We start from the raw sequence: 14,166 nt of genomic DNA on the forward strand, positions 1-14,166 counted from the left end.
GATTATCAGAAGTATTAATTATGTGCAAGAAATCGTGGAAATTATTTATTCAAAAATGATAATGTCTTAACCGGAACAAATTTTGACCACAAGACCACAAGGTCCACAACTATGTCTATCCCACATCTACCAAGAGATTCAAATTGTTGCGACCACATACCACTTCAGATCTAATCCAGTAGCTTAACTAACTTATTTAGGTCATTTCCTTATTTTATTTATTCTGAAAGCTTTTACTAAGGTAAGTTATTTTACTAGCAAAGATTATTTCATGGATCAACACAAAGCTGTACAAATATTTTAGCTGTAAGCTTGAACGACAAATTATTATAGAATAATATAAAACTATAAAAAATAGTGATATATGAAATTTATAAAAAAAGCTAAAAATAATATATTTTTATTAACGTTTTTGATATCGCTTTTGTGATTGGTAACTGTTAAAATGATATACCCAGTGATACAAAATTATCAATCAAAACCCACATACAATCAAACTTCTATAGATTAATAAGGTCGGGACCACCAATTTATGAAGAGATTTTTGTTTTCATAGTTTTGAGCATTCTTTGTTAAAAGTAAGATACTTTTGTTGTAATTCACATTTTTATATAATTTTTTAACTTATAATTTTGGCTATCGTAATATAGAATGATAAATTTTTAGAAGTACAGAGTATAGAATAAATTATTGTTTCTATTCTCATGATAAAGTCCAAGAAAATATTACAATATCTTTAGAACCAAATATACGTAAAGAAAACAACTATCGCGTTTAGGATGCACCACAATTTTTGGATGCAATTTGAAAAAACAACAGAAAAAGTTATTGATGCAATGAAAATGATTATAGATGAGCTCCAATAAGAATGTAAATTTAAGAATAGACAAACAAAATAGAATCATATTTCACTAAATTATATATATATATATATATATATTTTTAGTTTATAATTTTATATTATTATAAATTTATGACATTTATGGAACCATATTTTTACATAGAATTTCAAAAAAAAAAAGAATTATCTTATTATTTTATCGAATTATGTTATTTTTTACACTATCCCAATTTGAAATCAGAAAAATTATTAAATTTATAGCAAGTATTAATTTATAGAGGTCTACTGTAAATATATTTTGAGCTTATTATCAACAACAAACTTCATACGAGTTCGAGTTCAGATAGTAATAAACTACTAGCTAGATTATGTGTCCCTGTTCAGTGGTTATAGGATGAAATTCAGATTTTGTTCACATTGGTGGAAGAAATACACGTCATACAACTGACAGACTATTGAAATCTCTACCTAGCTAAACCCTCCAAATACCATGTAGATAGATTGATAGAACTAGAAGAAGACTTCGTATAATAAAACTCCATAGTAATAATAATTAACTAATTGGCCGTCCAGAAAATTTCGAATTTAAAAGTATTAGGTAGAGTATTTAAACTCTTGGAGGCCATCATCATCCCATCGATTACTTCCTCTGTTTGCCAAAATATTTCAAAATTAATTATATATTCAGGACTGCAAGATCCATGGTTATAATTACCAAAAAATTCAAATCTTATTTCTGTTCTTAAAGTCAATAGACAAATTAATATATCCAACCCTATGACTCTACTTTGTATTTGTTTTATTAAACAAAAAAGGGAGATACCAATCCTTGATTCCGATCAGTAAGATTATTATTAGCACAGGACTACAATTACCTTTTGCAACACAGTATATATTTTGCGGTCAAATTAAGTGATACTAAATGTATGATTGGTAAGAGTTGTGAATTTGTTAGTAGTGTTCAAATCATTTATTTTCCAATCAAATTGTAAAGCTATAAATGCGTCCATCTAAAACTCAGATCCCGTAGAGTCATAGTTTTTGTTTGTTGAAGTTTATTTTAAAACGTATCTTAGGATTGTAGTTATTGATTAAAACAAATCACAGCAAAAATTAGACCAAAAGACCAATCATTGTTCGGCTACTAATCAAATATATATATATATATATATATATATTGTTTACCAAAGAAAAAAACATCTAATACTTGGTCCTAAACTACCCACATATATATAGCTATCAATATTCAATACAATATAGTCGTGATCAGAGAGATACCCATCTCTGCAACTGAATTGTTATTCTTTGGTTACTTGTGGCCTACGTAAGTAGAAGTGATTAGATGGTGGTGATGCTGACGCAAGAAATGAGTGGTGGTCAAAAGGCGAAAGAGGGTCAGTTGTTTGTGGCGGTGGCCGTGAAGGGTTTGATCGGAGACAAATTTGGCGGCGCAGGAAGTCGCCGTGCCGTACGGTGGGCCCTCGATAATCTTTCACCTAAGGCTGATAGGTTCGTGTTGGTTCACGTCATCCCCACAATTACTTCTATTCCTACCCCTTGTAAGTATCTCTCTCAATAACACAATTTCACATTTTTGATGTTTTTTTTTTCATAAACTAATGTAAAAGTGAAGGAAACCAAAAGACAAAAGAAAATAATTGAAACCTCATTACACCAAGTAAAACAGAATTTCTTCATGATGTAACCAAAAATATCTTTCTTGTTTTCCGAAAGTCTATAAAACATTTTCGATTGTCTTGTTTATGGATCGATTACATTTTTATATAACCAAAAAGACAAGAAAAAAAAGAGAAGCAAAACGTTATGTATTTTGTTTCTTTCACATGTTCGTCGAAAATTAGAATTAAATTCATAGAATGGATTTATAATTAATTACTTATTTTATCTTACTCTTTTTCAATAAGGTAAAAACTAAAAAACGATCTGTTAATAAGTAAAAAATTTATTCGATTATAAGTGTAGTTTTGGTAGCGGATTGATGAATATTTAACAAATTTAAGAGTAATGTTTACAAGAATGGCGGTTTATTGTTGCAGCCGGAGAGAGACTACCGGTGGAGGAAGTGGAGGAGAGAGTGGTGGAAATGTATGTGAGGGATGTGAAAAAAGAATTTGAAACGGTCTTTGTACCCTTCTTGAAAATGTGTAAGGCTACTAGTACCAAGGTTGGTTCATTTCTATTTTAACTCCAAAATTTATATACACCTAAGGGAATTTTTAGGGTCAAACTGTTCCCTGAATTAGTATAACCTTCAGTGTCAGGTAGAGACTCTATTGCTAGAGTACGACGATCCTGCCAAAGCACTTCTCAGATTCACATCCAAATCAGGAGTTAACAGTTTGGTTATGGGATCGTTCTCTTCAAACATATTCACACGGTAAAATTTACATAGCTCGGTTAGGTTTAAATTCTTCTCAATCCACTCGGTTATATACACTAACCGGCTGTGTTTTCTCCGGTGTAGGAGATCAAAAGGTTCAGGAGTACCATTGACTGTCTTAAAATACGTACCAGAAACATGTGAAGTATACATTGTGTGTAAAGACAGAATCACTACAAAATCTATGGATACATTAATTATCGGAGGTAAAATAAGTAGGATTTTTTGTTTTCTCTCTGTTTTCGTTTTCCATAAAACTTTTCTTTAATCGTGTTACCCTTTTAATAATCAGAGCCGTGCACAAGTCCATCCTCAGCCGTGACGTCCCATGACTTCCTGAGAAACTGGGCGGCTAGTTTCCACACTCTACGGTCTCAAACGTTATCCGATCCTCGACAATCCACAGGTAAAGTATACAAATAGACATATATAGTAGTTTCATAGGAGATGTCCATTAATATAATTGCAATGTTAAGTCGTCCAACATATAGTAGTAAATATTCAGGTATGTACATTCTTAAAAGGAACAAATTTTGACTTATAACCTATGATTGGAAAAATATTTAACTAGTTTCATAATCTTTATAACTCTGAATTGAAATTTATTATTTGAAGGATTCTGCAACCAACATGGACCAATCGATTAGGGATTCATATTATAAAATACATGAATGATAAATGCATATAATATAAACCTTTGATGTATATGAAGATGATTAACAACCATTATATATATTTTTTAAAAATATGATTTCCATGCATGGCTGAGGTTTTCTCTTTCTTTTGGGTGTTGAAGAGGCAGGCACGAGGAGGTCAGCATCAGCCAAAGAGCTTAAGTTAGATGCATTAAGCCTCCTTAATAATAGACAACAAACGTCTCCAAGTAGTAAGGCGTCTAGTGCAACAATATTTCAAAAGATTGTTAGGCGGCGTGGAGGATCCGATATACCGCAGCTAAATTACTCAGACTTTGATGAGACTTGTATGGAACCCCAATCGAATCTTGAGAAAAACGTTAGCAAACAGCAAAGCTCAGATTCGCCATCAGCAACATCTAGAAAATCAAAGAAGGTTACATTACTAATGAATTGATTTAGATTAGTAAAGAATGAACAATAAAAGAGTTTGAATAATATGGTGTCGTTTAATTTGACAGGTTGAGATTGAAGCAGAGGTCGAGCGTTTGAAGAAGGAGTTACAAAGTACGGTCGGTAAATATAAACAAGCTTGTGAAGAGCTTTACTCCACACAAAACAAGGTATATATATTATGACCCCGTACGTTTCTGAATCAAAATCATTTTACTTTCTTGTTCCCCAAGTAAATTATCTGTTTTGGTGTTTCTACTAGGTTCAAATGCTTTCCACTGAATGTTCAAAAGGCGCAAGACGAGTGACCAGTGCTGTGGAGAAAGAAGAATTGCAGAGGAAAACCGCAACGCTGGAGAAAGACCGGCACATGAAGGCGGTGAAAGAGGTAGAAGCCGCGAAAGCGTTGCTTGCAAGAGAGTTTTGTCAGCGACAGATCGCGGAGGTGAATGCTTTAAAGACTTACTTGGAGAAGAAGAAAGTGATCGATCAGCTTTTAGGAACCGATCACCGGTACAGGAAATACACAATAGATGAGATCGTAACAGCCACCGATGGATTCTCACCGGAAAAAGTGATTGGAGAAGGAGGATACGGCAAAGTTTACCGTTGTAGTCTTGATAGCACTCCAGCAGCTGTTAAGGTTGTCCGGCTAGATACAGCGGAGAAGAAACAGGAGTTCTTGAAGGAGGTAATTAATAATGACCATTACTTCTATCTAAACTATGTCTGGTTTCGGTTAAGCTTTAACTGATTTAATCCGGTCGATTTATTTTCCGGTTTGGTGTCACTACTCTATTATAGGTTGAGGTTCTAAGCCAACTCCGACATCCACACGTGGTTCTTCTCCTCGGAGCTTGTCCGGAGAATGGTTGTTTGGTTTACGAGTATTTGGAGAATGGTAGCCTCGAGGAATATATATTTCACAGGAATAATAAACCGCCTTTGCCTTGGTTTATCCGGTTTAGGGTTATTTTCGAGGTAGCTTGCGGTTTAGCCTTCTTGCACAGCTCTAAACCGCAACCAATTGTTCACCGCGACTTAAAACCGGGGAATATCTTGTTAAACCGGAACTACGTGAGCAAAATTGCTGACGTGGGATTAGCCAAGCTGGTTACGGATGTTGCACCGGATAATGTCACGATGTACCGACACTCGGTCCTTGCTGGTACATTGCATTACATTGATCCGGAATACCATCGAACCGGAACGATTAGACCAAAATCGGATCTTTACGCGTTTGGCATAACCATTCTTCAGCTGTTGACGGCTCGTCAGCCGGGGGGGCTTGTACCAGCGGTCGAAAACGCGGTAAAGAAAGGAACGTTAACCGAAATGCTAGATAAATCGGTTACCGATTGGCCTTTGGCAGAAACCGAAGAGTTGGCTCGGATTGGTTTAAAATGTGCGGAATTTCGATGCCGAGATAGACCGGATCTTAAATCGGAAGTTATACCGGCTTTGAAACGGCTTGTGGAGACAGCCAATTCGAAAACAAAGAAAGAAGGAAGCAATTTACGAGCACCTAGTCATTACTTTTGTCCAATCTTACGGGTAAGGAAAAGCTCACCTGGTTTGGTACACGATTTTAATAACCGCAGTTTGAAGCAATGTTTTGATTTTTGAAGTATGATTTTTTTTTATATATATACAGGAGATAATGCAGGAGCCAGCGATAGCAGCAGATGGATTCACGTACGAGAAGCAAGCGATCTTAGCGTGGCTCGAGAAACACAACATTTCACCAGTGACTCGACAAAAGCTCGACCACTTCAAGCTCACACCAAACCATACACTCCGGTCTGCGATTCACGATTGGAAATCAAGATTCCGGTTTTCTAATGATATTGTCAATATAACTGGCTAATTTCTCTCGTTGGAGATTTTCTGTAAATTTTTTTATTTGAATTTGCAGTAAATATTCTCATATGCATGTAAATAAATGGTTTGTAAATTGTAGTTTTATGCGATAAAACCAAAAAAGAGAGTTTTGTGGTTTGGATCATGGTTGTAAATCCACAAAAATGGAAAATTTAGTTTGTTGAAGTATTATTTGGTTTACTATGTGAAGATATGTTTTTTTCATAATATATACTGTATTTTAAAAAAACAAAGATGTTTTCATCATCTTTTCTCACGAACCATGAACCTCCATGTCATTGATACGCCTAAAATAAGTTCGAACAACACAAAGATACATACATACAAACAAATCCATCCAAGGCTTTTGCTCGATGACTTCAAATATGCAAACAAATTTAACATAGAACCAACCATTCAATGAGTAATGTTCAAAAAAAAAACAATCGAAGCAACAACACCATCTTCCTTACTCAGAAATAAGCTTCCACTTTCATATGAAATGATATGCTCAAATTTACCCTAGACCTACTCTCTCAAATTAAGAGATGAATTGTAGTACTTAAGGATCGTATCCACAAGGATTCTAGATCACACAATAGATTTAATAATCTTTTAATTATGCTAAACAGAAATAAATCGTATTAAAATCAAAAGAGCAAGAAAAACAATAAAAAGAAAAGTTAATTCAATAAAAGAGAAGATAGGTTCAGGGAAATTCTCAGGAAATTCATAAAAATCAGATAAAATAATTGTCAGGATTTATTAAGAACAATTCTAGAACTCAAATCACAAAGGTAAAATTAACCAGCTCTCGCTACGAAATTATCTAAGTCTAAAAACTAGAATTCCAAATCTCTTTGCAAATCCTAATGATTAAACTAGCATTAAATTCATGTTTGATAAGTTCACAAAATCCCTAAATCAAATCTCTTTGTAAATAGGTATTTTGCTCATCTAAGATTATTTCAGGAAATTAATAACATTCTCATGTCTATCAATTAACCTAAGATCAGATTCTAGGTTGCTCTCGCTACTCTAGAATACACAATAAACCAATCTAGACGAAGAATTCTATAGATATTAACCTAACAATCTGATAACCTAACAATTCATGAATTCCTTTGAAAACCCTAAACCTAACAAGCAGATATACTCATACATAATTGCAAGAACACAAATCATGAATAAAATAGATAGCATTAAGAGATTAAAGGAAGAAGAAAAGGAGTTTTGAATCTTTTCTTAGGGATTTCTCTCTCAAAAGTTGCAGGGAAAATAAAGTTTGAAAATAACTTAGGTCTAAACAATGACTCAAAAATCCTATTTCTATTCCTAAAAACGTCCAGGGACTAATGATGCAAATAAGGAAACTTTGGGGTGGTTCTGTAAATCTTTAAAATTTGTGGGAAAACTTCCGATTTCTTCTTTGGCCCAGCATCGATCGACACTATCATCTGCATCGATCGATGCATCCTCTGAATTCGTCTCCCAACTTTGCAGCTTCAGCCTCGATGCTTGATTAAGCTCTAATCCTCCTATTTAGCTTCATTATGCTCTCATCCATGCTAAATCCTGTAAAAACTCAAAAGACTCTAAAAATACCAAAAAGACTCTATAAATAAGACTTATATCATGACTAAAAACACCTAAAAACCATGATATATCATGAAACATGTATATAAATTCACAAAGTAATGTTTTTCTATAATTTTAGTATATATAATTTTTTATTAAATTTATATAAAATGAATTTAGACAAATATAAAATTTACAATAATGTCTCATTTTCAAATAACTATTTACTAGATATTTCTTTTAATATAAATTAAATTGTTGATAAAAAGTGTAATTAAATTAGTTATACTATTAAAATGATAATTAAAAAGGGTTAATTATAAATGTAATGTAGTATTGTAAGAGTTTTGATTTAACCCACTTATAGTATTCCACGGGTTTTGATTTGTTGATTTTTTGTGTTTTTTTTTTGTAATTTTTAATCTTTCTTTTTTGCCTAAAAATAGCAAAAATAGTAAAAACAAAATTTCCAGGTAATAATTTCTGATTCCTTTTTTCTCTGAATTGCAAAATCCAAACTTGTAAATTTGCCATTTGATCGATGGAGAAGAAGAGACTTGTTTTCGTTCTCGCAATCATATTATTCTCACAATTGACAGAGAGAGGACGAGAGATTTAGAGAGAGCCCAAAAGAATTGTTTTTTGTTTTTTTGTTTTCTTCTTTTCTTTTCTTGGGAGAGAAACCAAAAAAAAAAAAAATGGAGAATCAAGACGAGGAGGTGGTGGTGAAGGTGACGCCGGAGGCTGAGGAGAATTTTGAGGATGAAGGGTTGGTTTCAGATTCGACATTGGAGAAAGTTGCTGCAGCCAAGAAGTATATTGAAGACCATTACAATAAGCGCATGAGGCATATTCAACAACGTAGAGAAAGGTTAATCTTTGGTGTAATTTGTTTGCATATCATCATCTGTTTGTTTGTTAATATTCCTGTGAGAAGAAAAAGCTGTGTGCTGCATTGAATGGTGTTGGTTTAGGAGCTTTAACGTTTTTTTTTGTTAAATAATGAGAGATCTTTCATCCAGAGATGTGTATATCTCCAAAGTATCAATGGAAGTTGTTTTGATTTTGCAGACGTTGGGTGCTAGAACAAAAGATAGCATCTTTAGATGTATCATAAAAGGAACATCTCGAGCTGCTGGAGGATTTGCAGAGGAAAGAGACAGAGTATACTAGATTAATGAGGAACAGGCTTTGCGTTGATGATTTCGATCTTCTTCAGTATTATTGGTAGAGGAGCTTTCGGTGAGGTTAGTCTTTTTGGATTTACCAACTTTGAACTTTCGGTGTGTTATCCACTTTAAATATTTGTAAATACGGTATCTTTTTCTTAGGTAAGACTATGCCGTGAGAAAAAGACATGCAACATTTATGCCATGAAGAAGCTGAAGAAGTCTGAAATGCTTAGTAGAGGGCAAGTGAGTCTTACAATTGTCTCATTCTTTTCTCTTTATTTTACATTTATGCGTTATAAAGTTTGGCTTTAAGTCTAGGATACCCTTTTGGTTGATTGTTCTAAATAGGTTGAACATGTCAGAGCAGAAAGGAACTTGCTAGCAGAAGTTGCTAGTGATTGTATTGTGAAGCTTTATTATTCGTTCCAAGATCCAGAATATTTGTACCTTATCATGGAGTATCTGTCTGGTGGTGGCGTGATGACTTTGCTTATGAGGGAAGAGACTTTGACTGAAACCGTGGCTCGGTTTTACATTGCCCAAAGTGTTTTGGCTATTGAGTCGATACATAAGCATAATTATGTTCACAGGTTAGTCTACTTCTTACTGGTCTAATTGTGCTGAATGCAGCGATATATTGTGTGTATATACTTTGAGGTTAGATCTTTTGCAGGGATATAAAACCAGACAATCTTCTGTTGGACAAGTATGGTCATATGAAGCTATCAGATTTTGGTCTTTGTAAGCCTCTCGATTGTAGAAATATTTCGGCTATGAACGTAAATGAACCTTTGAATGATGAGAATATAAATGAATCAATCGATGGTGATGAGAACTGCCCAATAGGACGTCGTGGAAGGCGTTGGAAGAGCCCTTCGGAACAGCTGCAGCATTGGCAGATAAATCGTAGAAAATTGGTATAGTATTAAACTCTGTTTTTTTTATTCATATCGCATCTGAGGTATGCGTTAAAATTTGCTCCGTTGGGGGTGTGCTTTTAAATGTTCGTTTGGGGTTTATGTCGAAATCCTCTGGCTTTTTGTGTGCTCTTGTCTTGAAACAGGCATATTCTACGGTAGGTACGCCCGATTATATTGCACCTGAAGTGTTGCTGAAGAAGGGATACGGTGTAGAATCTGACTGGTGGGTCACCGAAAATGTCCTTCTCCATATGACTCTTCCTCCATGATTTTTTATGTCAGTAGGGTTATCCTACGTTAACATAACATATATCTCATCGACTCATATGCATTCATTTGAGTGCAGGTGGTCTTTGGGGGCCATTATGTATGAGATGCTCGTTGGTTATCCACCATTTTACTCAGATGACTCCGTAACAACATGTAGAAAGGTCATTTTGTTGCTAAATTTAACAGTGTTTTTCACTTTGCTCTTACATCATTTTGAACTTGCTTGTTGATGCTAAGATGAGAGTTTAAGATGGTGGAAGCTTTCAATGTTGGCTCTGTTTCTCTTAGGATCTTCACACCTTCTTTTCTCTCTAATATAAATTGACATTTGATGGATTTAGATTGTGAGCTGGAGAATCATTTAATATTCCCCGAGGAGGCAAGGTTGACACCTGAGGCAAGAGATCTCATTTGTAGGTTGCTTTGTGATTCTGAGCATAGGCTTGGTTCTCATGGAGCCGGAGCCGAACAAATTAAAGTACGTATATCAGTATATATAGTAAAAAGACTGTTCAGTCTTCTCTCTTTTTGACAAAGCAATACACATGTAGGCTCATCCTTGGTTCAAAGACGTCGAATGGGACAAACTCTATGAGATGGATGCAGCTTTTAAGCCAGTGGTCAATGGAGAACTTGATACCCAGAATTTTATGAAATTCGATGAGGTAAAAATCTGTGCCATCTCGAGGATAAAAAGAGTTCCTATGCTAGCTCTTTCTCAGTGATATCATATCGTGATTCTTTCCTTAGGTCGATTGCCCAAAACCAGCAAGAACAGGATCTGGACCGTCATGGAAGGTACTACTATTCGCTATAAAACTTTATCACGATTGACATATACTGAGGATCATACTCTGTACTTATAGATCTAACGGACCTTTGTTCTTGTATTTTTTTTTTTTTGGCTGTAGGTGAGCATAACCCCTCAAAATATCAATTTCGTGGGCTATACATACAGAAACTTTGACGCCGTTCGTGGTTCTCGCCATTCTTTAGGTGCAACAACTGTTTGTTTTTTCATTTCTTTTGTGGACTTATGTCATTTTAGCTTTTACCTTTCTCATAGTTTGGTGGAAATATGAATGTAGATATCAAAGGAGGCATTTCGCCACCACGCTCATCAACTAAGTCTACCCGAAGTAAGTCTTGTTTATTAACATTTAAAATGGTCCTCCCGACTCCTCACCTCGGGCTACTAAACCATTACCGAAAACATTATGCTTCCATTTGAACTTTCCTTGCATTATTAATCTGACTACAATACTCAGGTGACTCTGCAATTGATTATGCAAAACTCTCAACCGGTGATGATGGTTCCCAACAATGATTTTCGAATTCTCGAGACACCAAAGCTGCTGATTTCAATCCAGACATCGTTTATTCTACAAAGCAAATCTTCTGTAACTATTTTTCTTGATTCATTCAACATTTTTTTCTTTTTTTTTTTTTTTTTTATCAATGTACAGTCATAATCGCGGTTGCAGAGAGAAGAGAAGATGTCGAGAAATCATCTCTCTGCCTTCTTTTTTCCGCAGCTGTTTTTTTTTTTCTTGTATTTATTTTGCATCTGCCCAGAGAATCGGCGTTCATGCAATTTTCTTGTACCGCCATTCCCCTAGTAGCAGTTTCCAACCGTTTCTTCCCGCCAGTGGTTGTTGCTACTTTAGTTATTATTATTATTAGCAACATCCAAAAAAAACACTTTTTGTATTAGCATATTGACCTTCTTCTTCTTTAATGTTTTTTTTTTGTCTACGCTCTTATATATTATCCAAGATATCGGATTCATTTCTCTTACTTCTTTTGATTTTGGTTACGAGGTTTTTTTTTTACTTCTTTACAAACAAGATTTAAGAATTCTCTTTATAGACAACCACATTTGTTTTTCTGTACAATTTGTTTGTTTGAATACTATATTGTTTTTCTGTACAATTTGTTTGTTTGAATACTATAGTAATAGTTGTTTAGGATTTTGGCTGTAAAAATTTGTCTGTACCTGTAGAATTTAGGCAGTAGGATTAAGTGAAAGCATGATTGGTAAATACAATTGTGACTATTATAATATGAAAACATGTGGTAAGTTTTATGTGTATATTGTAGATTTGTATTTTTTTGTCTATATTAATAAAGAAAAATATATATACACTTTTTTTTTTTTTGAACAAAGAAAAATATATATACACTAAAACATGTAAACACACCATCTTAAACTTAATTTTATTTTGACATAACGAATAAAATCCATCTTTTAGAAAACTTACTAGCTTATGAGTTTTTGACATAACAATAAATTAATGTTCACATTTACCTATTAGTATTCCATAAATTCATTGCAATCTCATCACAAAATCCCTCCACATATTGCCTCGAACAGTCACGTTCCAATGCCTTGATTTAAGATTTGATTTATTTTGAACATCGATATGTTGATTAATTGATAACTAAATTACAATAGTTTGAATGTAAAACCTTTGTAATTGAAACTGGTACAAGAATTTAGCTATGAAATGTTGGCATTGGAGACTTTGATAGATAATCTATTGGTTTATTTGTTGTCTTCCAATCCAACAAAATTGAACTTCATCAAATCTTGATTTCCACCATTGTAAATATTGTACCCAGTTGTGAATGGCAATGTTTAATTATTCACCAATGAGAATCTTGTATAATTCTTGACAATCTCTTTCGAAAATGACTCTTTTGTGATCGTGGTGTTCTGGACTTGGGGATCAGTTGGCGTAGTTCTGTTGCTGAGGCGTGGGCCCGATGGCGACGACGTCACGGAGCTGACCACCTTAATGCTATTGAAAACGTTTTGGCTATGCAGAGGGAACAGCGTCAAAACTGTGCGGATAGAGTTTTATGGAGGGGTAAAAACGATGTTTATCGGCCAAAGTTTTCTACCCGTGATACTTGGAATCATATACGTGTTACGGCTAACATGGTGGCATGGCATATGGGGATCTGGTTTCGTCATGCCACCCCAAAGTTCTCTTTCTGTGTGTGGTTGGCTGCACTTGATAGACTCTCGACTGGTGCTCGCATGGTTGCTTGGAATGGGAGTGCGGCTGGCACATGTGTGCTATGTCAACTTGCTCTAGAAACTCGGGATCATCTATTCTTCGCTTGTGATTTCGTCTCTCCTGTGTGGGAAGCTCTCACCAAGGGTTTGTTGTAAGCCAGCTACTCAACCGATTGGTCTACTCTCCTTGATCACTTATCTGACTCTCAGCTCCCTTTGGTTCGCGGTTTTCTCATCAGGTATGTTTTCCAGACCGTGATTTATACAGTTTGGAGGGAACGCAATGGTCGAAGTCATGGGGACCAACCAAAGACCCCTGCAATTCTAATTGAGTGGATCGATCAACAAGTTAAGGATCAGATCCTTGCTGTTGGACTGTTGGGGGATCGGCGTTATGAGGAAGCGTTCCAATTATGGCTACAGGCTCGACTATAGTTGTAGAAGGGGCTGACTAAGTGTATGGGTTCAGCTATTTTGTGTTTCAAAAAATGTTGCTAAAAATGTTGCACAAGTTGTAAAACAGTTTATTTTTTCTTTGAATATAATTTAACATAAGATTAAAAAAAAATGATTCTTTTGTGGCCTTTAACCCAATTGTATTGCATCGCTTGAATTAATCCTTGGCATTCTCACTTTCAAGAGCTGATTGATCACTTTGTGGCATATTGCTTAACTTGTTCTCATAATAGCCCCTTTGTCATCTCTGTATATAAAACCTTATGGAAGATAAAGACTACTCCAAAAATCAGACATTTCATTTGAAAAATGTAGTCTAAAATCCTTCACACATAGAGAAAAACTTAAGAAGAAAACATGTTCTCAATCATTCTATTTGCAAGTGTTGTTGTCAAGCTAAGGTTTTATAATCAAATAACTTATAAGTTTTAATCTTAGGTTTCTTATCAATTTGTTTTTAAATAAAACTTAAGCAAAAAAATATCTATCAATTTTCCTCAGCGTAAAATTTTTGGTTGTAGCTTTTAATGTTTCTATAGCCCAAAAAGAAAAAAGAAA

The 14,166-nt window shown here is 34.6% G+C and overlaps 2 protein-coding genes and 1 pseudogene across 3 annotated transcripts; all 3 read left to right on the plus strand.

The window, feature by feature from the left end:
* The first annotated feature begins 2,076 nt into the window (after positions 1–2,076).
* On the plus strand, positions 2,077–6,394 carry LOC104747874 (U-box domain-containing protein 34). The gene is made up of 10 exons (XM_087500519.1): positions 2,077–2,400; positions 2,899–3,026; positions 3,118–3,239; positions 3,327–3,448; positions 3,535–3,648; positions 4,039–4,313; positions 4,399–4,500; positions 4,593–5,021; positions 5,135–5,884; positions 5,985–6,394. Exons 1-10 carry the CDS (start codon positions 2,184–2,186, stop codon positions 6,195–6,197), a joined length of 2,472 nt encoding a protein of 823 aa, XP_087356645.1. The 5' UTR covers positions 2,077–2,183; the 3' UTR covers positions 6,198–6,394.
* A 1,936-nt stretch (positions 6,395–8,330) lies between these two features.
* LOC104747873 (uncharacterized) lies at positions 8,331–11,927 on the plus strand (annotated as a pseudogene). Its single transcript, XR_015590497.1, has 13 exons — positions 8,331–8,639; positions 8,840–9,015; positions 9,100–9,183; positions 9,289–9,530; positions 9,614–9,857; positions 10,004–10,083; positions 10,207–10,291; positions 10,472–10,608; positions 10,682–10,795; positions 10,881–10,928; positions 11,042–11,126; positions 11,219–11,269; positions 11,399–11,927. The product of XR_015590497.1 is annotated as an uncharacterized LOC104747873 (transcript).
* Positions 11,928–12,201: 274 nt separating this feature from the next.
* LOC147921016 (uncharacterized) lies at positions 12,202–13,587 on the plus strand. The gene is made up of 3 exons (XM_087501343.1): positions 12,202–12,206; positions 12,864–13,304; positions 13,392–13,587. Exons 1-3 carry the CDS (start codon positions 12,202–12,204, stop codon positions 13,585–13,587), a joined length of 642 nt encoding a protein of 213 aa, XP_087357469.1.
* Positions 13,588–14,166: the final 579 nt, after the last annotated feature.

This window comes from Camelina sativa, chromosome 19 (genome assembly GCF_030686135.1).
Source record: "Camelina sativa cultivar CO46 ecotype springtype chromosome 19, ASM3068613v1".
In the NCBI taxonomy this organism is placed as follows: Eukaryota; Viridiplantae; Streptophyta; class Magnoliopsida; order Brassicales; family Brassicaceae; genus Camelina; species Camelina sativa.

What these genes read in the sequence shown, in the direction of transcription:
- LOC104747874 (XM_087500519.1), top strand. Translation starts at nt 2,184, where the DNA reads ATGGTGGTGATGCTGACGCAAGAAATGAGTGGTGGTCAAAAGGCGAAA. An exon ending in GGATACATTAATTATCGGAG is followed by an intron (nt 3,449 to 3,534) that starts GTAAAATAAGTA and finishes TTTAATAATCAG; the next exon opens with AGCCGTGCACAAGTCCATCC. An exon ending in CATCTAGAAAATCAAAGAAG is followed by an intron (nt 4,314 to 4,398) that starts GTTACATTACTA and finishes TTAATTTGACAG; the next exon opens with GTTGAGATTGAAGCAGAGGT.
- LOC147921016 (XM_087501343.1), top strand. An exon ending in GCTCTCACCAAGGGTTTGTT is followed by an intron (nt 13,305 to 13,391) that starts GTAAGCCAGCTA and finishes TTTTCTCATCAG; the next exon opens with GTATGTTTTCCAGACCGTGA.